The sequence below is a fragment of the Dromiciops gliroides genome, chromosome 5 (assembly GCF_019393635.1).
Source record: "Dromiciops gliroides isolate mDroGli1 chromosome 5, mDroGli1.pri, whole genome shotgun sequence".
NCBI classification, from domain to species: domain Eukaryota; kingdom Metazoa; phylum Chordata; class Mammalia; order Microbiotheria; family Microbiotheriidae; genus Dromiciops; species Dromiciops gliroides.
In genome coordinates, this window is record NC_057865.1 from 52,215,758 (window position 1) to 52,243,478 (window position 27,721).

Here is a 27,721-nt window from a genome sequence, read left to right on the forward strand (position 1 = left end):
TTGTGTGTATACAAAGTACATACATAGATGTATACATATGTCTGTATCTATAGATGTCCTTGTATATGCTGTTCTCCTATAGAATGTAAACTCTTTGAGATCAAGGACTGTTTAATTTTAGGCTTCTTATTTCCAATGCCTGGCACAAAGCCTGCTTGTTAGTGGATTGATAAATGTGCCCTGACTTATTAGACTTAGAGTTTGAACATTTTTTCAAGTGGTTATTGAAAAAGTTTTTCTTTTTGAGAACTTTCTGTTCTTAACCCCCTATGATCAGTGAATCCCTCCTTCCCAGGCCACTGTGTGGGAGGGGTTCCAGCTTTACTTCACAGGCAGCTCAACTCACTCTCCAGGTATCTTTTCTTCCTTCTCACCACCTGCCTGGCCTATGTGTGAGCACTCTTCTGCCTCCCTTAAGGTTTATCTTTTTGTGTTGTCTTCCCCATTGGAATGTATGGTACATGAATGTAAACATACATGATCTCCATTTTCTTTGCCTTTGTTAGCATCCCCAGCATATAACACTATGCATGCCTGGTGTTTAACAAATACATCAGTCTTTATCTGTTTAGCTATCCTTCCTTCAAATTCTTTGAATATGATCTAATAAAATCTGCCTCTCAGACTGTTCCTGCCTTGACTCACCTTTGTCACAAATTTACCCCCAGTGTTTCCATCATTCACACCCTAGCAATTAGTTCAAGGTCAAATTCAAAATGGACTTCCTCCATGTTATCACTCTTTGAAGAATTCTCTATTTTTGCCATGATCCCCCACCCCCACCCCCTCCAGTGATGTGCATATAATTGAAATCTCCCAGTACTACGATATCATTCTTTTTTTTCTTTTCTTTTTTTTTTCTTCTTCTTCTTTTTTTTTTTTTAGTGAGGCAGTTGGGGTTAAGTGACTTGCCCAGGGTCACACAGCTAGTAAGTGTTAAGTGTCTGAGGCCGGATTTGAACTCGGGTACTCCTGACTTCAGGGCCGGTGCTCTATCCACTGAGCCACCTAAGCTGCCCCTGTATCATTCTTTCATTCATATTTAATTTGTTCTCTGAACTCATTTTCTTTTAATCTTAATGGCATATGAGTTCTTTCTGCCTCTATTGATTTTCACCTCAATGATCTCTACTCCATTAACCCCTTATACTTTCTGGATTTCCTCCCAGAAATATTCAGAAAGCTTCCTCCTTCATTACCTTTTTTACCTATCCTACTTCTTTTTTTTTTTTTTTTTTTACGGGGCAATGGGGGTTAAGTGACTTGCCCAGGGTCACACAGCTAGTGTCAAGTGTCTGAGGCTGGATTTGAACTCAGGTACTCCTGAATCCAGGCCCGGTGCTTTATCCACTGCGCCACCTAGCTGCCCCGCTATCCTACTTCTTTTGACTAAAGTATATACTTACAGAACCATAGGTCAGTCATAGTCTAATCCCATTATTATTGCATCTAAGTTCAAATGCTTTTCTTCCTGATAAGATCTCTAGTTCACCTTACTTTTTAGCCATATTTTGTTTGACCATACACTGTCTGAGGTTTTTATTAACGCTTCCTTTCTTGGATTTTGTCTCCTACAAACTTTTCAACTACAATTCTTATTCCTACACTATAGCTACTTCCCATGATATCTGGCTTGGTGATTGTTCCCTTCCCCTTATCTATTTCTGTGAAGTATTTCAATGGTATTTTGGTTACTATGGTATGTGTGAATCAATTTGAGTAATATTGCTACCTTTACTATATTGGTTTGACCTAACTATGACATGGAAAATTCTCCACTTGACTCTTTTTTAGAAATTTTGTTGAAATTGTTTTATCATTGATTTTCTCTGGGTTTCATGAGTCCTTAGATTAATGCATTTAGCACATTTTGTCATTTTTTTAAATGGTGCTTGTTTTTCAATTTCTTTTTTTTGTTAGTGATAAAAACTGATTCTTTCTGTCAGTTTACCTCATATATTGTAATTTTGCTGAAGTCATTTGTTATCTTTTTTTTTTGTGGGGCAATGGGGGTTAAGTGATTTGCCTAGGGTCACACAGCTGGTAAGGGTCAAGTGTCTGAGGCCGGATTTGAACTCAGGTACTCCTGAATCCAGGGCTGGTGCTTTATCCACTGCGCCACCTAGCCACCCCCCATTTGTTATCTTTTTTGCTTATAAATAGCCACCACATGCACTACGAATTGGAGATATTGTAATCTCTGCTTTGCCTATGCCTGTTTCCTTAGTATTTTTTTCTGTTTCTATTTCAAAGATTATGATGTAGAATGAGAATGGTAAGAGTAGATATTATTACTTTAAAATGCTTTGTGAGATATTATTTACTGTTTCTTCATTATATTTAATGCTATTTTTTTTTGTTTGTTTGTTTCAAATACTTTATCTTATTAGAGAAAAGTCCTATTTTAAAATGTGTTTCTGTCAAATGCTTTTCCTGAAGCTAATTGATAGATAATTTCTGGGTTCTCTTACTAGTAAGATATTAAGCTTACATTTTTCCTAATATTGAACCATCCATACAAACCTGGAATTAATAATACTTGATCCTAAAAATGATTATAATAACTGTAGCTATAATAATAATGTAGCAATTTTAGGATTTGCAGAGTGCCTTGCAGTTATTATTTCATCCTCACAACAACCCTTTTGAAGTAGGTGCTGTTACTCCATTTTCCACATGAAGAGATTGAGACCGAGACTGAGAGGTTGTTGATTTGCCCAGCCATATAACTAGTGAGGAAGGATTCAAACTTAAGTCCTTCATAAACTGCTGTATTCTTCTTGGCAGTATGTGTATAATAATTTTGTATAATCTACATAAGCATGAAAGGCATATTTAACAAGTAGGGAAAAGGGAAACTTTCAAAAGTGATAGTCTATTCATCTTTGCCATCGTACAATTGATTAAAAACTTAGAGAATATAAGTAATGTTACTAAAGATACTATCAAGTAGTGAAATGGAGAGACAATGCAAGGAGTGAACCACATTCTGAAGTTATTTAGAAAGCTGAATGGTTTTTTTGGGCAGTAGGCAACAATGATTTGAAGAATTGGGTCAGTTTGTAGTTGTGTATGTATGTTTATATGTATGCGCACACATGTATACACACATGTATGTATAAATGACATTTCAATTTGAAGGGTTTGGGTTTTTTTTCAAATCTTGAATAGCTTTATAAGAACTTCAGTTTTGGAATCCCAAAGTTGTATTGCTATACATATTAGTACCTAAATTGGACAGTTACTTGAGTCTAAGGCCAGAATTGATTCTGGTAAGAAGAAAAATCATCTGTATGGTGTTTCATGGTGCTTTTTTTATTGTTAAGAACTATATTTTCTAAATGTACATTATATAATGAGTCAGAATAGCAGAACATTAAAGTAGAAGAAGCCATAGAAATCAATTAGTTCAATTTCATGTTACAGAGGAGGTAGTTAATCAAGGGAAAATGACTTGGTATAGGTAATAGAACTTATAAATAGCAGGGTCAAGACTCAAACTTCCTAATATTGTTTCGGTGCTCTTTGTATATATTACAGTTAGATTTTATTTTTAAAGGTGAGACAAAATAATAAAAATTACAAAGTATATTAACAAAAATTACTACCAAATCTGTGTGTCCTTAAATTCATAAGAACGTTATTAGTCATTCTTTTCCAATTACATTTTAGGATGCCTTTTTGAAAATTATTCGAAATGAGGGCATAAAGTCCTTGTGGAGTGGTCTTCCCCCTACACTGTGAGTTGGAATTTGATTTTTTATACTTATCAGTGTTGTATCTGTGTTTGATGTCACAACAATGAAATGGGCTAGAGATGTATTTTAATAACATTGTTTTATTTCATTTGTAAAAAAATTAAGTAATACTAATTCTCTAGGTTGGCTTGCCCCTCATACTGAAGAACTGAGAGATGCATGTAATATAAAATATATTATGATTTGCATTTCCTGTTTAAGTAGCTTTCATTCTCTTAAAATTTCACAAAACAGTTGACAATCAATGGCACAGACAAAACTGATGCTAGAGAACTCCTGTGAGAACCAAAACCAAAGATGACCAGATAACAGGACAAGTCTGTGGAGGAATCAAGGAACTATTAAAATTTAGATTGACCAGCTAGATATCAGGACAGACACACCCAAGAAGTAAGGGGAGATAAAATTCTATAGTAGGAAAGTCATTTAGGCATGGCTACTACCTGACCTAGGAGACAGAGATAACCCCAAAGGTCAGGACCATCATTCCAAAAAAATCCCCCTGACTCTCAGGAATCTGACAAGCATCCAAGTTTTCCCAGCCTTACCCCAAAAAGGAACTTTCCATTTTCAGGTGGTCACCCCATTTACCCTCTATAAAAGCATTGTCCTTCATTTGGTTCTGAGAGGTAAAAGTTGTAGATTTTCCCTCAGGCCAGATCCATTCCTACTAAATAAAAACCTTGCTTTTATCTTTAATCAGGACTTGTGTGAGTTTTAATTCTTTAATCAAAAATCCAAAAACCAGTATTTTTTCCCTGCTACAATAGTAGTAATTCATTTTTCTATGAATCAGTGAATTCATAGTATATGAATTAATATGTCAACTAGCAAAATAGGGTTTAATGATAAACTTATAATCTGGCTTTATAAGAATTATTATATCTACAAAGCCATTCCTTTGAAGTGACATGAGCAAATTTTGTTTGTGGCACAAAGGGTAGGTGATCTGCCCAAAGCCACAAAGTTAATATAATGTCAAGACTAGCACCCATGTCACCCAACTATTATTCTTTCCATTAGATCTCATAATACTTTTTTTCCCTTTCAAAATTTCACTGAGATATTTTAAGTACCAGTAAGTACTTTAGGTAGTTTATGTAGCCTTATATTATAAATGTATTTTAGATGTTTATAAAACAAGAGTGTCTTTGCTTTAGTTCCTGTTTTGAATAACATGCAATTAGAAACATAACTTGGTGTGGCACCCAGTTTCTCTTTAGTTCTTGTGAAGGTATTTTGATTTTTCTTTCCTCCCTAAAAGTAGTTTTGTATGGGAGAGATTGTTTGCCCCATTGAAGAGGTGAACAAGACAGGCTAGAAAAGTTTGAAAATTGCTGCATTAGAGTACTTTGCTGTATTCTTCAACCAAAACAAAGGTTTAGGTTTTAGATTTAATCTAATTTATCTTGCTCTTAGAAATAAGTTGTACAACTGGGTTTTGAGTGTATACTATGTATGCTTTCTGGTCTTCTGGTCTTACTTGATTCTCTGACTCTCTTTCAGTGTGATGGCAGTTCCTGCTACAGTCATATATTTTACTTGTTATGACCAGTTATCTTCATTTTTGAAGTCTAAAGTAGAAAATGAAACCTACGTACCAATTTTTGCTGGAATTGTGGCCAGATGTAAGTCTTAAGTCTACTATGTTATTTTTAAATTTCACTTTGTAGTGATGTTATTTTATTTCTACATCCCCCATAGAGTTAATAGCACCAGCATCATTCAAATAGCATTGGTATGTTTTACTGAATGCTTTTCTTTACTGTAGCCCTGGGTAGAAGCTAAAACTCAAGAAATGAAGCAATTTATTCATGTCTTAGTAGTAAGAGCTTCAGATTCCAGCTCTAAGGTGCTTTCTGTTAGACTCTGTTGCCCCTCAGGCATTATATAATGCATCCCTTGCACATAATGGGTGCTCAGTAAATCATTGTTGAATTACATTGCTGCAATCTGGTTTAAAAGGCCTTTTTATAAGCAGTTATGTACTTTCATCAGTGTGGAGTATTTATCACAAAACAAGAAGTTACTTGCTAAAGTCATCTTTGATTTCTCTCTGTTTTGAAGGCCTAGCCTTTGAGTATATGGAACCCAATGTATCAAGTCCAAATCTAAGTTATCCCAAGACAGGCTGACTTCTATATGTTTGGATGGTTTCATATCACCTTTAAGGTCATGCTAACTTCTAAGGACTCATTTGAACCCAAGATGATAATGGATTAGACTAGAGTCCCCAGATCCTGAATATTCAGAGTTGAATGAGAGGCAAGATAGCTTACACCCATAATGGAAGTGAATTTTAAAGGGTGCTGGTTGGAAAGAGGTTTTTGTCCTATTCTTTGTTAAGTTATAGGAAGTGAACTGGTATTAAACTTTAATGGACAGGAGATTGAGAAGAAATAGGCTATCGGAAAGAGAAATTTGGTTAATGCTATCTCAGAAAATAGTGTCTCATGAATATGTGGAAAACCTGTAGTTGTTAAAAAAAAAAAGTTGTAGTACAGTGGTGGCAGCATTTATTTTGGGCCTAAAGTTTGGACATAGCTTAGGAGAAATATGGAACTTTTATTAAATATCAGTGAAATATTAAATTATCCTTTTTAATGTACATATTGACATATATGTGTATATTCTTTTCAGTAGGTGCAGTAACTGTAATAAGTCCCTTAGAGTTGATTAGAACCAAAATGCAATCCAAGGCGTTATCTTATAAGGAATTACATCTGTTTGTTAGACAGAAATTGTCACATGATGGTTGGATTTCACTCTGGAGAGGTTGGAGTCCTACTGTTATGAGAGATGTACCTTTCTCAGGTGAGATTTACCTTTTTAATATAAGCTGAATTTTAGATTGTTTTTGGTTATTTATATGTGCACTTTGTGAGTAAATCATATTTTAAGCTCAGCTATGTTATCATCTTTTGCACCTACAAAACATCAACATCAGTGCTGAGCTTCTAGACATTTGATAGTGTTTATTGAATAAATTCATGAGAGGACCTATATTCAGCATATTCATAATCCAGTTTTTGTCTTTGCCATTTGGGTGACATTTGAATAAATTGTGGTTAGTGGATATAATCTTATTCTAATATTAGTTTGAGCATAACTTAATTAGGGTAAATTGGTATTGGTGCTGGTGCTGCTGTGAAAAAAAAAATCATGGTCACCAATGAATGATTTGGGATTGAGGTAGATAATGGGATTATTTTTTACCACTACTACCACATAGAATCATCAAGGGTGATTGAAAATTGGTTTATATGAAATTGCCTTTTTGTATGGGCCATCAGTAGGAAAGTATCTCATAAATAAGGTGATCCTAGTGGAAGAATTATGGGGTTAGGACTATTAAAGTTTAAACTGGCCAACTGACACTGGTCTTCTCCTTGAAGACAGACCCACCTTGAAACAGGATAGCTAAACCCACTAGGCATGGCTGCTTCCTGAGTGGTGTCAAGGGGACAGAGATAGCTTCAGAGATCTGAGCCATCTTTTTCCCACCAACAGTGGGGGATGGTCTACCAAGTGATCACCACCAATAAGGGAGCTTTCTACAGTCAGATGATCATACCATCTATCATTCCACCATCTGTCCTCTATAAAAGCTATGGCCTTTCTCCCGTACAGGGAGATAGGTGTATCTATCTCTCCATGAGACTCATCTCAAGGTTTCCTTTCTCTAGCACTCAAATAGAATATTATTTTATTCTAATTGGATTTGTGGGCAAGAGGGTGTAATTCTTTAAAGAGGAATTCCTAAGGATCCCCACACCAATCTATTTCTCCCATGACAAAAGGAACCAGTACAAAGTAACCGTTCTTTGTACAATTGAGGGATGGTGGTACTTAATGTCAAACCACAATTTCTACTTGTTTAAGACCTAAATAAATTATTCTTTCTCCTTATTGTTTCTCTTTCCCCCCTTTTCTTCATTACTCCCTTGTTTTATCCTTTTCCTCTGTTCCTCTTTTCCGTGCTGCTTTCATATATGTTGGCCTACTATTTTGAAATGTAAAATACCTATTTAATCATAGAATTATCTTTTGATTAAAATTTAAAATCAGTTGAACACAAGTATCTCAGTCCCTTCCCCATCCTAAATAGACATCTAATCTCTTAAAGGTATCCAAAGAAGCAGTTATGGCAGTGCTTCTTTGAAGCCTATTTCACTGCTTAACCCTAATCAGTAAGATCTCATATTTAATAAAACCTTCAATTTAACTGTACTTAGGTCTTAATTTTGTCTTAGGTTTAATAAAATCTTTCTTCGATTTAACTCTACATTTTGTCTTCTAGTCTTACGTAGAAAAAACATTAAGCAGTAACCTCTTCTATACTTATAAATTATGTAATTGTCAGAGACAGCTAATGGCATAGACTGCTGGATTTGGAATCAAAAACACAGGTTCAAATCCTTCCTCAGTCATGTATTAGCTGTGTGACCCTGAGTAAGTAATTTAACCCCTCTCAGCCTCAGTTTCCTCATCTGTAAAAGAAGGATAATAGTAGCATCAACCTTCCAGTCATTGTGAAGATCAATTAAGATAATGTGTACAATACTTTGAAAAACTTAAAGAGGTACATAAGTGCTTGCTAATATTGCCTCTTCTCTAAACTTTTCTTACACATTTCCTTATTTCAGCTGTTCAAAATGTTTTTCATAGTACCTTTTCCCTTCTTTCCTGTACTCTAGCTTTTCCACATCTTTCTTTTTAGAAGCAAACTAGGGGCGGCTAGGTGGCGCAGTGGATAAAGCACTGGCCCTGGATTCAGAGTTCCTGAGTTCAAATCAGGCCTCAGACACTTAACACTTACTAGCTGTGTGACCCTGGGCAAGTCACTTAACCCCATTGCCCCGTTAAAAAAAAAAAAAAAGAAGCAAGCTAAAACTTAAGCTGAATCTAAGAATTTATTAACAGTCTGAACAATAATGTATTTTTTAAATATAGGGATTATTTACTGGTTCTTGTATGTCATTCTCTTTTTAAACCATCCTAATATGGTGTGTTTCTGTATGTTTTAGGAATAATACACCACTAAATTATAATTTCACTTCAACTGCCTTGCCTCATCAGACAGAATGGGTCAGTTCTCATCTCCCCTAATTTAATGAATTGCAACTCTTTAGAGAGCTCTCAGCATGTTCCCCTTCACAGTCACAACAAAAAGGTCTCAGTTGAAAGAGACTAAAAAAGTTGGACTTCATACATTTAGTTTCCCTAGAATTGCTTTTTTTCAAGTTGGAAAAAAGTTAACCAACAGCTGCTTATGTTTCCTTCCAGTTTGCAATTTTTTCCATTTATCATCACTTCATTTAAATTGAAAGGGGTTTCTTAATAAAGTCATCCTTTCAGTAAATTTTGTTTTTAGATCATATTTCATCTCTGAGTAAATTCTTCTCAGTTCCTTACCCATCTAGACTTCCTTTGTAACAAAGATAAAAAAGTTTAGCAAGTCCGACTAAAAAATAAAAAATCAACTGCATCTGATGGTATATTTTACAGTATTCCACACCCATAGTCTCTCCCATCTCCTGCAGTGAAAGGAGAGAGATTCATTTTCTTAACTCTTTTCCTCCATCAAACCTGGTCATTATAATTATACAGTTTTCTTTTTTGCTTTAATGTTCCTCTTATAACATTAATGAAAAGTAGTCATGGTACATACTTTTTGATAAAGAAATTCTTGAGTGTGTGCCTTTACCATAGCAGGTAATAAGGTGGAATTTTTATGGAAATGTTGGAATGGATTATTTTGAATAATGTGTCAGATTTTATATAGATTATACAACTGGTATAAAATAGCCACTAAACCATACATAAGCATCCCTGCAGGCCTTATGGTGACTTAGAAAATCACATATCAACATTATCTTCTTTAGATTTGTGTTGATTTTGTTTAATATTTCCCAATTACATTTTAATGTGGTTCACCTGCACTCTTGACACCTCTGTTGAGTACCACCTAAAATGTGCCTGGGCAGAAAAAAACTTATCAGGAAGCAAATAATCAGTGATCTGTGTTGTTCTTGTACTAGAGTTAGTTTTCTTTCCCTCCATTTAATAATATAATATAAATTTGTAATATCAGATTTAAAATTTTACTTATCAAAATATTTCTTTTCTATTTTCACAGCAATGTACTGGTATAACTTTGAAGTGTTTAAGAAGTGGCTTTGCAAAAACTCCGACAAATATGAGCCAACCTTTGGGATTAATTTTACTGCAGGGGCAATGTCTGGTTCTGTGAGTCATTTTTCTGTTATTAATATTTCAGAATAATGATGGTCATGTAATTTAAGATTGTATATATAGATATGTATATACATATATATCATTACTAAATGAAATAATATGTAATTATAATTTTTTTGATGGGGGAAGGGACCTGATTTTAAAATTATTGGCAAAGGAAACTTCATATGGAAACTCGTTCTAACAGTGCAGATCACCAGCTCCTCTTTAGCTAATGGTTGTAGGGAGTTGCCTGGGTAACTGAAACATTAATTGACTTGTCCCTGTTTACACAGTTAGTATGTGTCAGAGGCAATACTCAAACCTAGGTCTTCCTGACTCTAACGCTAATACTCTGCCTTTGTATCATGCTGCTTCTCATGTCACATAGTTGCCCTGGGCATTTAAAACATTTTTACAACAAATTCAGCTAATAAAAAATGGTTTTCTGAAATAATTTCAATACTATTTAAATTAAATAAATCAAATTTTTTAAATATAGTAAAATATATAGGTACTAAAATAAACACTTTCTTAAAATGCTATCTTACTTTGACAACCTATGACAAACTTATAGGGTTATAACCCTATATAACCCTAGATTTAGAGTTGCTGGGGATTTCAAAGACCATTTAGTCTAACCCCTTCATTTTATAAATGAAGAAACTGAGGCCCAGGGAGTTTAAATGACTTGTCCAAGGTCACACAGGGAATGTCAGAGATGGATGAACCCATTTTTGAGCCTTCTTAATTTGTTTGTCATTTGTACTTTCACATGTATTATCTAATTTATCAGTCCTGATATCCTTAGTGCCTCCTAGTCACTTTATATTTTGTATGCATCTTATATTGATTTTTTCTTTGAACGTGTTGTATCCTCCAGCAGGGAGTATCCTTTCTTTGTATCTAGAGCCTAGCATAGTTTCTGGCACGTTGTTATTGTTGTTGTTCAGTTGTTTCAGTTGTGTCTGACTCTTTGTGACCCCATTTGGGGTTTTCTTGTCAAAAATACTGGAGCGGTTTGCCATTTCCTCCTTCAGCTCATTTTATAGATGAGGAAACTGAGGCAAACAGGGTTAAGTGACTTGGCCAAGATTACACATTTGGTTAAGTGTCTGAGGCCGGATTTGAACTCAGAAAGATGAATCTTCCTGACTCCAGGCCTGATACTTTTTACCCACTGTTCCACCTAGCTGCCCAAAGGCCTTCCCTGACTGGGAATCGAACCTGGACTGTGGTGGTAAAAGTTCTGAATTCTAACCACCAGACCACCAGGGATTCTGGCATGTAGTGGGGACTTAACAAATCCTCATTGATTTATTTTAAGTCATTATATCCTTATGAAGTAAGACAAGTGTTATTTCCATTTTGCATTCAAAGAAACAAACTCAATGAGTTTGTCACTTACCCAAGGTCCAATTCCAAGTTCATGTAATCCTTATGCTTGTACCTCATATCTGCATCGAGTGTTCAAGTAATCTGTAGCACTGGAGTCAGTTGTAGACTCTGTTGGTAACACTTCCATGAAACACTTTTTAATTAGTAAGTAAACACTGCCTAAAATAATTACAGCACTAACTCATTACAGAGATGAGTCAGTCTCTAGCCTTCCATAAGGAAATAACGTGTACATATCGGTATATACATAGTAAGCAGAAGGTAGTTTTTGGGAAAGTGTCAGGAAAGGCTGCATGGCTAGAAGATTATACTGAACCAGAGCTTGAAAAGAAGCTTAAGGATTTTAACGAGTTAAGGTGAGGAGAGAATAAAATTCTTTCTGAATAAAAATCTTGTGAAAAAGCAATCGTAGAATATTATCATTCTTGAAGCTGTGTGGAGGATGGATTGGATAAAGGAAACACTTGAGATGGAACCTTGCAGTTGTCTAGGCAAGACAGTGTGAGGCAAGGGTCAGAACTAGAATGATGGCATACACAGATGAAAGATGTTGTAGAAGGAGAAATGCACAAGAGTAGGTAAGTGAATACGTGGTGAAAGACAGGGAGAATTCAGGAAGGACTCTGAAGCTGTGTGCCTGCTTAACTGGAAGTCTGGTAGTCTCCTGGACAGAAGAGAGAGGTGGGTTTGGGGGCGGTGGGGAGGATCATGAATTCTGTTTTATGTGTTTGGTCTGAATTGGTCTGATAGGCAACTGACAATATGGAATTAGAGCTCAGGAGACTGGGGCTAGATCTCTAGATATGAGAGTCATTTACATAGAGATGATGATAATAATAATAATAAAACCTGTAGGAATTACACTGAGAGCAAAGATTCAAGGGACCCATGACATAGCCTTGGAGTGCATTCACAGGAGTGGGATATAAATGATATGCCAGTCAGTCAGTAAACAATTATGAAGCACCTAGCAATTTTCAGCAAAATCCAGAGAGAAGCGTGTCAAAGGAGTAGAGGTGTCAGACTCAGATAAAAATGGGAGACGATAATCCATACATAAGAATCCCTGCATGTCACATATTGACTTGGTTATAAAATGTAATGTTATCTATGTTTTATTGTATTTTTATTATGTTACATATTTTATTTTATTTTCATCTGGTTTAGGCCTCATCCAAGAGTGTTGTGGCCCACAAGTGGTCAGCAGGCCATATTTGACACTGTTGATCAACAGTGTCAGATGCTGCAAATCAACAATTATTCATGTGATTTCTATGACTAGGCACCATTTTATGCAGTTAAGGAAACAAAACCAAAAATGAGACAGTCCTTGCCTTCAAGGGCCTTTATATTTTTTAAAACTAGGAAGGGCCTTTGAATTTGGCCAAAGATCATTGTTAACTTTGAAGAAAAAATATCAGTTGGGTGATGAGGTCAGAAGCCAGATTGCAAGTGAGAAGATAGAAAACGGAGGCAAGCAATTGAGCTGTGAAAGGGAGAAAAGTTGTTGTAATATAAAAACATAAGAGGAGTCTAGGGTTAAGGGAAGTTTTTTCTTTTCTTTTTTTAAGCGATAAGGGAGTCCGTGTAGGCAGCTTGTAAGAAAGACAAAGAGGGTGATTTTAGGGATGGTCTATTGGACAAAATAGGATACAGGGTACAAGTAGAGAGATTGACCTGAGTATTATTTGTTTTAAATGTTATCATTCTTTTTTCTACACCTCCTATTAGAAAAGGCATCCAGAATTGAAAGTTCAAATATTTTCCATTTGTTTTTAAACTATTTGTTGAAAAGTTAAGATAGTATCTTTTGAAATAAGACAAGACTGTTACCCTATTACAAAGGAAGTTCATTTTCTAGCTCAGGGTTAAGGGGGAGAGGGGATTTCTTTATTTCAGGTTAAAAGAAATTATTCTTTTAAATTACTCGATTTTTAAAATATTTATCTTTCTCAATTTCTAGTGACTAATATGAGAATAACGGTAGCGATGGGAACATTAAAAGTTATCACTTTAAGAATTATGCTTATTTTCTATTTGAAGGCAGCATTTGTTTTCTTTGCCCTCATATCTTATTTTAATAATCCCAAGTTTAGGATTTCCTTAATATTCATGTTAAAGAGCTTAGTAAACAAAATTCTGATGTCTGGAGGGAAGCAGGAAGCTTACTGTTAATATACTATTTAAAGATAAAGACTAATTAGCATTTTCTTTCTGATAGATTGCATCTATTGCAACTTTACCATTTGATGTTGTAAAAACGCAAAAGCAAACCAAACTTTGGAGATATGAAAATTCTAAAGGTAAGTTTTGTGACTCTTTTCAATTGATTTTTTTTTTTTACATATAAGGTATTTTATTTTTTCCGTTACATGTAAAGATAGTTCTCAACTTTTGTTTATACAAGCTTTACAATTTCAGATTTTTCTCCCTCCCTCCCCCCTCCCCTAGACAGCAGGTAATCTGATATAGGTTATATCTATATATCTATATACATATATACACACACACATATATATATATACACATAATAACATTAATCCTATTTCTGCATTAATCCTGTTACAAGAGAAAAAATCAGAGCAGTGATGCAAAACCTCAAAATAGAAAAAAAGAAACAACAGCACCCAAAAGAAATAGTATGGTTCAATCAGCATCTATACTCCACAGTTTTTTTTTTTTCCTTGGATTTGGAGATCCTCTTCTATCATGAGTTCCCTTGAACTCTTCTGTACCATTGCATTGGTGAGAAGAATATAGTCCATCACAGTAGGTCAACACTCAACATTGATGATACTGTATACAATGTTCTTCTGGTTCTACTCATTTTCACTCATCATCAGCTCACACAAGACCCTCCAGGTTTCTCTGAACTCTTCCTGCTCATCATTTCTTACAGCACAATAGTATTCCATTGTATTCATATACCACAACTTGTCCAGCCATTCCCCAATTGATGGGCACCCCCTCAACTTCCAATTCCTTGCTACCACGTAAAGAGCAGCTATAAATATTTTTGTACATGTGGGTCCCTTTCCCCCTTCCATGATTTCTTTGGGAAAAAGACCTAAAAGTGGAATTGCTGGGTCAAAGGGTATGCACAGCTTTATCGCCCTTTGGGCATAATTCCAAATTGCTCTCCAGATCAATTGATTTTTAAAACATTTATTCCTTAAAAATTTTCTTTGATCTTCTCCTATTTGAGTGAATATAACTGATTATATAGGATAACCTAATTAGGAAATTAGAAATTTTTAAAAAATCTTTTTTTCCCCCTCTATGGACTAATTATATAATTTTTTGTTTCTTTTGATGAGGTTTTCCCAGAAATTCAAACTGATTCAATTTGCAGAAAACTAAAGAATCAGTTTTAGAGGAGAAACTTTCACTATTTTAGGGCCTAGCATATTTTCCTCCAAATATCTCTGCCTACTGAAATTCTTCCTACCATAAGTTTCTTTTAACCTCCTAGGCTTTTCTTTCCCAACCCTTTTCCAGTCTATCATACCACTCTATTTCGACCTTTTGTGCATGTTTATCTGATTAATTATCGTTTAATGTACTAAATACATTTACTTTTTTGTTATTTGTCCTGTTACTCACAGTTGACACTTAACAGATGTTAAATTTTTTAAATTCTGCTCATTAAGCAATTCCATATTTGTGTTTGGAATGATTACAAATAGATAAAGTATCCATGAAGTGTTAATATAAAATGGTTTTAATGATCTTTCTCTATCATTTTCCTTTTTGTTTATACCTCGACCTTCTATTTCTTCTTTTCTTTCCTGTTTTTAAAAATATCAACAATAGGTAAACCAACATATGCATATGGGAAAATATAGGGAAATTTTCTCTCTTCATTTTTGGCATTGGTTTAGTTCTTTGTTTTTGCTTTCTTTTTCTTTCTTGGTATATAGTGTTTTCATGTTTCCTTGCACATTTTTTACTTTAAAAAAAAAAGAGTTGTTACAGAAGGCTTAAGCCTACTCATTGACTCTAAAGATCCTCTCTGCTAGCAACATTTCTCTTAGACTCTAGGGAGTTACTAGTTTGATGGCTGTTTCTTGCTCTTCAAAACTTCATGCACAGTTTTCAAAGTAAACTTGATGGGGGAAAATGCCCCTACAATGTTAAGAGGGTTTTTTGGTTAATACTTCAGATAAAATTACAATATAGAAAAGTGATGTTGCCCTAAGCAACTAGCGTTATAATATAGTTCACATAAAAATAAATTGGGTATTTTAAAAATTGGGGGGGGGTATTTTTTATGTCTTTTTGAAGACATTGATATAGTCTGTTAGCTTCTTTTGTTTAGTTTGTCCTTGGTTTTGCTAGATTTAAAGAAACTTTTGGTTCTGGCTGACCAGAATTAGACCTATTTAACCAAACTTGGCCATAGGTAAATTTGTGAAGTAGTTAAAACTCAGCTATTTCACTTATCTTCATTATCTTCTAGACATGGCCCTTTATTTTAAAAAAATACTCTTGCTTCTTCCCACACTTACTGTCACCAGAATTTAGATTTTTTTCCCCAACCAAATCCCTGACCGTAGGCATTAACATTGCAAAGCCAGCCCCTTTTCTTTTGATACATTATTCCTGTAACTTAAATTATTCTTTTGGATGGTGCCATGTGGAATTTGTATGTATGACAAGCTCTATGAGGTCCCTTCCAGCCCTAGATCTATGACCAAGCATCTAAAACAGACCACATGACCCGGTTTCTTAGGTGTTTTCCAATAAGAAAAAAAAAGTCTTAAAACTATGGCATTAATTACTAAACTCTATTGATTTACAAACTTAAGCTAATGTGTTTTTTTTTGTTTTGTTTTGGTTTTTTGCGGGGCAGTGGGGGGTTAAGTGACTTGCCCAGGGTCACATAGCTAGTAAGTGTCAAGTGTCTGAGGTCGGATTTGAACTCAGGTACTCCTGAATCCAGGGCCGGTGCTTTATCCACTGTGCTACCTAGCCGCCCCTTAAGCTAATGTTTTAATGAAATAAAAATGCCTGATTACAAGTTATAGTCTTTAGTAAACTTAGAGTTTTCCATTACTCCTTTTTCTACTAGTTTCTAGAAGAAATATTTTTGGGGAAAGATTTTGCCAATTGATTAGATCACATCTCTTGTCTGTAATCATAGAATTTCAAGCTGGAATTTGGCCTCAGGAAGTGAGCAGAACTAGAAGGATAATCTACACAGTAACATCAGTATTGTAAAGATAATCAATTTTGAAAGATTTAGTAACTGATCAGTAAAATGACCCACCACAATTCTGAAATATTTATGATGAAACATGCTGTCCACCAGAGTGACATCTTTTTGGTGTTTCTTCAGTGATCGCTTTTATATAAGCCCTGTGTTGCTTCTTACTTTTATTTTGGACACTTTCCATCCTTGTACTTTATTTTTAACTCATTTTGCTTAGTTTTGAGTTGAATTTAATATGGTCAGCAATATCTAGCTTTCACATCTCCTTCATTTCACCACAAATCTTATTATTGACGTAGATTTTTCAAGTAAATTTCAGTTTTTGAACTAGAGAATGAGTATGCATGCTTATTTACAAAATAAATAACTTTCTCATTAGCTTTTTCCAGAAGTAGCTATTAAAAAAAATTTTAAGTCTATTTGGTTGGTTTATTATATTTGCTATATTTCACAATAATACTTTCATACACAATAATAATTCTTTTATATACCATCTTCAGAGAATGAGGTTCCACAACTGAATTTTTCAGATGAAAATTTACTTTTTAATTTAAATTTTTTGAAAGGAATTTTTCTACTAATATATTTCATATAATTTAATGAGGTGGCTCACTGATTACAGAATGATTATTATTGAACTCTATATTCAGAGAAACATAGACTTTTCAGAGTTGGAAGGGATGTTAGTGGCCATCTTAGGCCAAACCTGCACCTGACTGTTTTTTCTATAATATAGTGGACAAGTGTATCCAGCCTTTGCTTAAAGACTTCTGAGGGAAAAATCTCAATCTCCCAAGTTTGGCCATTTCACTTTTGGCCTTCTTGCTGTTTCTCACACATGATGCTTCAAGTCCTGGCCCTGTGCCTTCTCACAGGCTGTCCCTGTAGCTGAAGTCTGTTCTCCCTTCTCTTCCCTTTGTTGCTTAGCTCAAGTATCATCCTCTACCTTAGGACTTTTCTCATTCTCCTCCTCCAAATTATCTTATAATATTTATTTTGTGTATGTGTGTATACCTGTTTTCTCCATCAATTGGATGTAAGTTACTTGAGGGTAGGAATGATTTCATTATTGGTTTGATTAACCCATGGCCCTATCGCTGTATGTTTGGCACTTAGTAGGTCCTTAGTAAATCCTTAATAAACACGTCTTTTATATCTTTCTGCACCAAATTTGGAAAAGATAGTATTGTAGTCAATGAGATTTTAACTGGTTGCATAGAAAGACCCTTGGATGTTAATGGGGCAATGTCACTTTAAAGGGAGACCTCTCAGTTGTCTAAGGGTCTCTTTGGCCTTGTTCTTTTCAAAATGTTTATCTGTAATTTGAATGAAAGTATAGATAGCATACTTATCATAATTTTCAGAAGATGTAAGGATAGAAATGAACATGCTGGGCGATAGGATTCAAAAACATCTCGAGAAACTAAAATGATGAGCCAGATAAGAGAAAATCTAATAGGGGAAAATATAAAATCTAACATTGATTCAAAAAATTGTCCTCAAAAGTATATATGATGGTGTTTGATAAACCCAAAGACCCAGCTTCTGGGATAGGAATTCGGTATTTGACAAAAACTGCTGGGAAAACTGGAAGATAGTATGGCAGAAATTAGGCATAGACCAACATCTTACACCTTATACTAAAATAAGGTCAAAATGGATACATGATTTAGACATAAGAGGGGATTCCATAGGTAAATTAGGAGAGGAAGGAATAGTCTACCTTTCAGATCTTTGGAAAGGAGAACAGTTTATGACCAAACAAGAGATAGAGAATATTATGAAATGTAAAATGAATGATTTTGATTACATTAAATTAAAAGGTTTTTGTACAAACAGAAGCAATGCATCCAAAATTAGAAGGGATGCAGAAAGCTGGGAAACAATTTTTATGGCCAGTACTTCTGATAAAGGTCTCATTTCTAAAATATATAGGGAACTAAATAAAATTTATATGATTCCAAGTCATTCCCCAATTGAGAAATGGTCAGGGGATATGAACAGGCAGTTTTCTGATGAAGAAATATCTGTTGCCATATGAAAAAATGCTCTAAATCACTATTGATTAGAGAGATGCAGGTTAAAGAAGCTCTGAGGTACCACCTGACACTTATCAGATTGGCTAATATGACAAAAAAGGAAAATAATGAATGTTGGGGAAGCTGTGGGAAAATTGGAACACTAGTGCATTGTTGGTGGAGTTGTGAACTGATCCAACCATTCTGGAGAGCAATCTGGAATTATGCCCAAAGGGCTATAAAGCTGTGCGTACCCCTTGACCCAGCAATACCACTTTTGGGTCTTTTCCCCAAAGAGATCATAAAAGGGGGAAAAGGACCTACATGTACAAAAATATAGCTGCTCTTTTTGTGGTGGCAAAGAATTGGAAATTGAGGTGTTGCCCACCAATTGGGGAATGGCCGAACAAGTTGTGGTATATGAATGTGATGGAATTCTATTGTGCTGTAAGAAACAATGAACAGGAGGAATTCAGAGAAACCTGGAAGGACTTGCATGAACTGATGACGAGTGAGATGAGCAGAACCAGAAGGACATTGTACACAGTATCATCAACATTGTGTGTTGATCTACTGTGATGGACTGGATTCTTTTCACCAGTGCAATGGTACAGAAGAGTTCCAGGGGACCCATGATGGAAGGGAACCTCCAAATCCAGGAAAAAAGAACCATGGAGTAGAGATGCTAATTGAACCATACTATTTCTTTTGCTTTTGGTGGTGGTGTTTTTCTATTTTGAGGTTTTTCCTCATTGCTCTGATTCTTCTCTTATAACATGACTAATGCAGAAATATGTTTAATGTTATTATATATATATATATATATATAACCTATATCAGATTACCTGCTGTCTAGGGGAGGGGGGAGGGAGGGAGAAAAACCTGAAATTGGAAAGCTTGTATAAATAAATGTTGAACTATTTTTACATGTAATTGGAAAAAAATAAAATACTTTTATCAGAAAAAAAGTATATATGATGTAGGGAAGTTTATCTAGTTAGCAGTTAATTTGAAAAATATCTTGGGGTTTTAACAGACTTTATGCTCAATATGCATCTAAATTGATATAGTCTTGGGCTGTATTACATATAATTTAGTTGTTGAGCTGTACTCTGTCCTGGTCAGATCATATCTAAAGTATTCATTTCTTGGGTGCAACATTTTTTATTACTACTACTCCTACCACTACTACCACTACTACCACTACCACTACCACCACCACCACCACCACTACCACCACCACCATGTAAGCGTTAAGTGTCTGAGGCCGCATTTGAACTCAGGTCCTCTTGAATCCAGGGCCGGTGCTCTATCCACTGCGCCACCTAGCTGCCTTCTCTCCACACCTCCTCCTCCCAATTGAAAAAGGCAAGCAAAACCCTTGTAACAAATAAGCAGGCAAGCAAAACGAATCCATTCCTTGGCCATGTCCCAAAAAGTCTTAATATACTTGGCACAATATTTTTTTTCCTTAAAGTATTTTATTATTTTCCAGTTACATGTAGAGATAGTTTTCAACATTTGTTTTTATAAGATTACTAGTTTCAAATTTTTCTCCCTCCCTTCCCCCTCCCCAAGACAGCAAGCAATCTAATATAGGTTATATATACAATCAAATTAAACATTTCTTCATTAGTCATGCTGTGAAAGAAGAATCAAAGCAAAAAGGAAAAAGCTCAAAAAAGAAAAACAAAAAAATAGAAATAGTATGGTTCAATCTGCATCTAGATTCCATAGTTCTTTTTTTTCTGGATTTGGAGAGCATTTTCCATCATGAATCCTTTGGAACTATTTGGACCATTGTATTGCTGAGAAGAGTCAAGTCTATCACAGTTGATCAACACACAATGTTATTGATACTGTGTACAATGTTCTCCTGGTTCTACTCACTTAACTCAGCATCAGTTGTCCTTCCAGGTTTCTCTGAAATCCACCTGCTCATCATTTCTTACAGCACAATAGTATTCCATTACATTCATATACCACAACTTTTCAGCCATTCCCCAATTGATGGGCAACCCCTCAACTTCCAATTCCTTGCCACCACAAAAAGAGCAGCTATAAATATTTTTGTGCATGTGGGTCCTTTTCCCTTTTTTATGATCTCTTTGGGAAAAGACCTAATAGTGGTATTGCTGGGTCAGAGGGTATGCACAGCTTTATAGCCCTTTGGGCATAGTTTCCAGAATGGTTGGATCAGTTCACAGCTCTACCAACAAGCATTAGTGTTCCAATTTTTCCACAGCTTCTTGATTTTTATCAATGTAAAGCACACTACCCCTTAAGGAACCCTGAGCTTTTCCATGTGCCGTACAATAGAACCTTCCTGTATGGATTTTCTCTCTCTATTAGAAGGTGAGCACCTAAAGAACAGGCTTAGTACAGGACTTTGAACATTTTGTTGTGGCTCAGTCATTTTTCAACAGTATCCAACTCTGTGGCCCCATTTGGGGTTTTCTTGGCAAAGGTACTGGAGTGGTTTGCCATTTCTATCTCCAGCTCATTTTACATTGAAGAAACTGAGGCAAACAGGATAAAATTACTGGCCCAGGGTCACACAGCTAGTAAGTATCTGAGGTCAGATTTGAACTCAGGAAGATGTGTTCTTTACTTTAGGCACAGCACTATCTCCGCAATGCCACCTAGTAAGTGCTCAATAAAAGTTTTTTTGCACAAGGTAAGTGCTTAATAAATGCATTTTTATTTATTCATTGACATATCACTTTGGTCTTTCAAACTCTCTTCCTACATCTTCTCTGCTTTGTACATTGTAGGCACAATATTTATCAAATTGAGCATTATATAGCTAAAATAGAAGAAATGAGTAAGTACTTAATAACACGTTGTCTTTCATTTTAATGTTTGTAGATGTAGGTCTACATACCCTACCCACATCAACATGGGACATTATGAAGCAGATTGTTGCTAAACATGGAGTTTCTGGATTATTTGCTGGTAGGTCTCAAATTTACAAGTCAGAGAAAAATTTTTAAATAGAATATTCATTTAAAATCCCTAAAAAATTCCAAGTTTCTCAAATTTATGCTCAATATGCATAGAGATAGTATCTTCCACATTTATTTTTCCTCCTGTTTTTTGTAAATTAAAACATTATAAGTTGATTTTCAAATAAATAATTTAAACAATATATAATTAAATTATATTTCTAATAACTAATTTGACAGGGGATTTATTATTCTGTAAATGTTTAATGAGTTATTTGAAATTAAAAGGAATATATTATACAGCATAATGTAAAGAAGTTGTAAATCCTCAGATTCCTCTATTTGCTCAGAATTCTCCATATGATGCATGGTTAAAGGATTTAATATGACACTATCAAATTATAACCAAATAAAAGATCATTTACCATTTAAAAAGTTAAAAATTTGCTCTTGATTTTCTTATTCTTTTTTCAGGACTAATTCCCCGGTTAATTAAAGTTGCTCCTGCATGTGCCATTATGGTCAGTACATATGAATTTGGGAAGTCTTTTTTCCATAAGCAAAACCTCAAAAAACAGGAACTACATACTTCTGGCTGTATAGACTTGAAATAATTATCATGGTCATGTTAAAGCTGGAAGATTTCCAGAAATGTATAAACAAGTATTAATTTCACAATTCTAATTATAACTTAACAAGTTTTCTATTTTATCCTGTCTTTGGAAAAGTTTAAGAAAACTCGGATATCTATAACTCTTGTGAGAATATTAGAAAGTAAAAGAAAAACTTGATGAGACAGCAAGAATTTTTTATATTTTTCAAGAATTCTATATTTTTCCTTTGTTACCTGTTTTTTCCTATGAGTCTGTACCTAAACCATGATAGGGGTGGAATGTTTAAAGAGAAAAGGCTGATAAGTCTTCTGTGTAAATCTTAATCATGTACACAAGTATTTATTTTTTAGTGAAATGGAAATAGAAGGCAATTATCAATTAACATCACACCAGCAGTTGCCAAATATTACCATTGTGTTCTTATTTTTAATTCTAATATTCCTTAGATTTTCTTGGTTTGTCTGGGGCTCCTATACATATTATGGTTTCTTGCTGACAAATCATGATTGTTTTATCTTTTATGTCCAGAAATAATTTTTTTTTTGACACTATAAGCAAAAGTTATACATCTTTTGCTATGTTCTGCCAATTTTGAAGAATATGGATACTGTTCTTGGAAACTCCATGCTCATTTTAAATTGTGGTTCATTCTAACTTGGGAGAATAGCACACTTTAGAAATAGTGCTTTAGAAAACCACTCCTCTGTATTCAATTAAAATAAGGTGAGCACCTGAAAAGGCAGTCTAGTTTGTTGTATGGATAAGATAATTGCTAAGAACTATGTGTGGTACTTTAGGTCCTACTGCTGCTGAGGTAGAAGTAAAAAGGAAGTTTTTCATTACTTTCTGATGCTTCTGTTTATGAACTTGAGGACTACATTATATTTAAATGAGTAAGAATTGGCACAGAGAGGTCCTGTGCTTTTTATTCTGTGATTAATAGGTATCATTGTTATTTTCATTTGTTTTTTCCGCTCAACTTTCTAGGCTTGTTTTAATATGACAGACATTATCATATCATCAGTGGTTAAATATTTTCATGTTCCATCTAGATTTCACATTAGTATGCTGACCATGAAAATAAGCAATAATCAGGGGTGGCGGCATTTATTTTTAAAGAAACTTTGCTTGTTACAGGCCAATAGTGTGTGATTGAATGTCAAAATGAAATGAAGGAAGATGTAATGACAAAATAGGAAGCATAAAGTTTTAAAATTACTCTGATATTTTTTTCTTCAGAATAATTTATGGTATGAGACAAGCACTTTATTGTAGTCTAAATATTTTTCATGAAAATGAATAATTACTGGATGGAGATGGGTATTTAAATAATATCTGGTAAGAGTTAGAAAATTAATGCAATCTATACTAAGGAAGTGTCCACATATTTTGCTAAACAAATAATTTTATATCTCTAATTTTTAATGTAACCATGTGTGTATTTTATTACATCCTATGTTGATTTGTCTTTAGGTTTGGAAACAATATGTATATTTGTTTTTAACTTATTTTCATTAAATTTTGTTTCCTTTCTTAATTTAAGGTTTCTGTAATGCTTTTTAATGACAGTATTCTGAAATTTTGTTAAATTCAGCTTTATGAATGATATGTATATACACAGTGTAACTTTATCTGGTTACTACTTATTAACAAGTTCAAAATCCTTATTGGCACCTTATTATTTATTATTATTTCTATTTGCATTCATAGTGAAATGGAGAAAATGTATAAATCTTTATTTTCAAATGGTAGTCTTTTCTCCTGTGTGTTTTTTAACTTTTAATAACATGGGAAAATGTGACAAAGAATTTAATTTCATCTTTCTATTTACCTTGGATTGTTTTCAATATAACTTTTTTTAAAAACAAAGCTAGGTTAAATACAAAGATATGTACCAATGAAAAGCAACTGAATTGGTTTTCTGCATATTAGGCACAGAACCTACTTAGTGTAGTAAGAAGAATGCTGGATTTGAAGTCCAGACTTGGTTTCACATCCATATTTCCTGTATGACCTTGGGTAAGTTACTAAATCTCTCTGGACCTCAGTTTCCTCCTTTGTAAAGAACGGGTTGAACCCGATGAGCTCGAGTCCCTTCCAACTCTTAAGCCCTATCATTTTCTACAGAGAAGAAATAGAAAACTTTCTTGAATTCAAATAGGTTTAATAAGTTGTTTACTCCCCTGTTATGTGGTAGTGCTGGGGATACAGAGATAAAATAGTCCTTGCCTTTAAGGACTCCCAGGCCTCCTGAGGGAGTACACCATGAAAACAGGTCAGTCAGAACAACCCTCATTTCAAAATGGGAAAATCGGGTCTGAAGAAAGCTAAGAATAACTATAAAATGTCTGACAGACCGTAGAGAACATTGCACCCAATTTAACAAGATGGAATTTAATGGGGATAAAAGTCTCATACTTTGTTAAAAATCATCTTTTAATTGAAGACATAATATACTTTTAGCAAGTTAACGGTTAGCTGCATGTGAGTATGCCCATAGTCTATCTCTTGAATGGTTCAGAGGTAAAGGTGGATGTTAAAAAAAAAAAACAACCCAAATAAACAATCCTTTAGTTTCCACTTCCATTGAAGAAATTATATAAACATTTTCTAATCAATGGAGTGCTGTGCTCAGATACCTGACTTTTTGTGAATTCAGGAGACTGATAATCAACTATGTCATTCAGGAATATCATCAGCCTTCCTTTCTTAAAGTACATCTTGCATGATAATTTTCTGGGTGATTTGATGGTTCCAGAAGGAATACAATACTTGTTGAAAAGTACTGCCTCTGCAGAAGGAAAAGTTTTTTCTCTATTAGATTAGATAGCTTTATTGGGTGTGAAATTTTTATATAAGTGAGTATCTGCTTGAAAAAGTCCTTATTAATTACATCCATTATGCTTATTTCCCCTAATATAAATCCTTTTCTGGTTTTCCCAAAGTCTTAATTTGGTGTGCTACTTTAAAGGTTTCCAACTGGCTCCACAATGGCATTTAACATTTGTTAAGACATCCTTTTGAGTGTTTTTTTCTACTCTATAAGGAGACCTATTTTAAAATAACACACAATCCTTAATTTGCTTGAAAGTTACTCTGAAATATACCACCGCGACAAGACAGTTGAATAATCTTTGTTCCCTGATTTCTAATAGTTAATGTTGAAAGAGAAGCAAATGTTGCAAAAGTGGGTTTTCCTCCCTACTCTCAAGAAAGCCAAGTGATGCGCTTCCAGACAACTATTTTTAAGCGCATCAGTTTATATTCGAAGAGTCTGTGTAGTATTAAAGGAACTGCATGTTAGGTATATTTCCATTTATAGTTAAATTGAAAATTTAAGAAATTTTCACCCATTTGTAAAAAGATGTATTATTAAAAATAAGTCGCTTTCTAGAATGCCTATCACTTAATCATCATAATGTCCCTGAGGTGGAGACCCTGGGTTATATTATCCTTATTTTGCAGCTGAGGGAACTGAGGTTCAGGAAGGTTTGGATTTTGCTCATGCTCACAAATGTAGGTGTCAAATTGGAAACCACAGCTATCATGAAAGCATATGACAATTTTACTTTGCTTGTATCACTTTGTTTCAGGAAGCAAGGAAGTAAATTACTTCATATTGAGAAGGTATTTTTTATTCCAAAGGGTATTTAGAAATATTTCATTTTATTTTTAAAGACAGTCAGTGAATTGCTTAGAGTTACAGAGCTGAGTAGTTGCAAAGCTGGGACTAGAAGAATCCTAGTCTCTTGACTGTTCTTTGCTAAGTTACCTCAATAATGAGACTCAGCACTTATCTAACATACTTAGTGACAAGCATGGAGAAAACAATCTCATGTCAACCAAAAATACTAGCTCTAACATCACTAGGCAGTTAAGATCTTGATTAAAACAAATATATGATATTGAGCTTTTTACTTCTGTTGAAATGTATTTCTCCAAACAACTCATTAAAAATATGAAATAGTAAATGCTTCCCACAGTTAGAATTAGCTATATAGAAGTAAAGGAAAATAGTCACTATTGATGGCTATAAAATGTTTAATTTACATGCAACAAATATATATCAAGGCAACAAAATACACCATACAAGTTTTGGCATTAATTCAACATTCATGATATTTTTTTTCTGAACAATGAACATTGCCATTTAGAACTGAGGCTTGAGACATACGATCAGTTTTCTCATGCACAGACATCTATAAATTCTATGACTATTATGAAATGACCTGTGTAGAAAGGTGAAATTCCACAAGAGCAAATGAACTTTACTCCAAGAGCTCCAAGAAAGGGAGCCTGACAGAAGTAAAAAAATTGTGATTGTGTCTTTTATAGGATGGGCTGAGAAAAATGGCGAATTCTGCACACAGTAAAATGTACTGACCATATCTGTTGAATGAAATCTGAATGCTTGAAGGATTCCACCTTTTTCCTGTATACTAAAAATGTATGCAAATTAGTTATTTAATAAATAACTTAAAAATAGAATGTCATAAAAGTTGGTTGATAGTTATAATAAATGATGCCATTCTCAGTGGCAGATCCTGTGAAAGTAGCACTATTAATCTAGGACCAAGGCAAAAATAAAGTAGGCAGCCATTTGGTTGAATTGCCCCTACTACTGTTATCAAAATCTGCTCTTAAATCCTTCCTTTGTGTCAAAGTAGCTTAAATTGTAAACTTCACAATAAGGGAGATGGGAGGGGGATAACTTTTTTTTTTTAACATCATCAGGATTCTCCCCTCCCTCCCCTCCTAAATCATAACTTAAGCCTACTTATTCTACCTACAAGTACTATTATTTATTTTTAGTGTAAATTATTAGAGTGGCCAGGTGACATTTAAGTAATTCAATACAATTCCCACATTCGTCTAGGCTAAATTTCTCATACTTCAGCTACTTCTTCATGGAAGTAAAGTAAATAAGTAGTGCCAAGTACTTAAAAGACCTACATTACTCTGTATTTTAAAATATAAATCACTCATGTCCATCATAAACAATAAATACCATCTCAAAACAAAGATATGAAGTTCCCAGTTGTATTACATACAGTAACTTCATGTAAACAATTTTAAAACTTCTTTGGCACAACAAAATATACACGTCTTTCCCTCCCCTTCAAAATCAAAAATTAACTATAGAAAATAAACCATCTATTTTTTGCTCTAAATTAATATAGTGGGATTTATAAATAACAGGTGATTATTTGAAGCTATGGAATCTGAAGTCCAGAAAGGTAATCCATGGCTTATTTAGAATAAACTCCCTACCTCTACACACCAAAATGTGAAAGTTCATTATCAGATGTTAGAAGATTTAGTCCAAACTCATTTTATAGATGAGGATATTGTTTCTCAGAGAGGTCAAATGGTTTGCCCAATGTCACATAGTAGGTTATATCATTTGAAATGTGAATCAAACTTTATTAATTTTTGTTTTTAATGGACTAGCATGCTTAATTATAAAGCCTGGGAAATATTATTTATTGCTATTTAACATTGGAAAGAAAAATCTTTAGTGTGGTATATATGATTTTAT

The 27,721-nt window shown here is 34.3% G+C and overlaps 1 protein-coding gene across 4 annotated transcripts in view; it reads left to right on the forward strand.

Annotated features, from left to right (window-relative positions):
• The window catches only part of SLC25A40 (solute carrier family 25 member 40), a 53,610-nt gene extending 26,430 nt beyond the window's left edge, over positions 1–27,180 (forward strand). For 3 of the 4 annotated variants that reach the window (XM_043965972.1, XM_043965974.1, XM_043965976.1), the window contains 7 exons: positions 3,673–3,740; positions 5,265–5,386; positions 6,399–6,572; positions 9,898–10,007; positions 13,615–13,696; positions 21,492–21,578; positions 22,043–24,094. In XM_043965972.1, coding sequence (XP_043821907.1) covers positions 3,673–3,740; positions 5,265–5,386; positions 6,399–6,572; positions 9,898–10,007; positions 13,615–13,696; positions 21,492–21,578; positions 22,043–22,182 — 783 coding nt within the window. In that variant the 3' untranslated portion in view covers positions 22,183–24,094. Of the gene's footprint in view, positions 1–3,672; positions 3,741–5,264; positions 5,387–6,398; positions 6,573–9,897; positions 10,008–13,614; positions 13,697–21,491; positions 21,579–22,042; positions 24,095–24,114 lie in introns of those variants that run through there. The other variant, XM_043965973.1, reaches the window with a different exon arrangement.
• Positions 27,181–27,721: the final 541 nt, after the last annotated feature.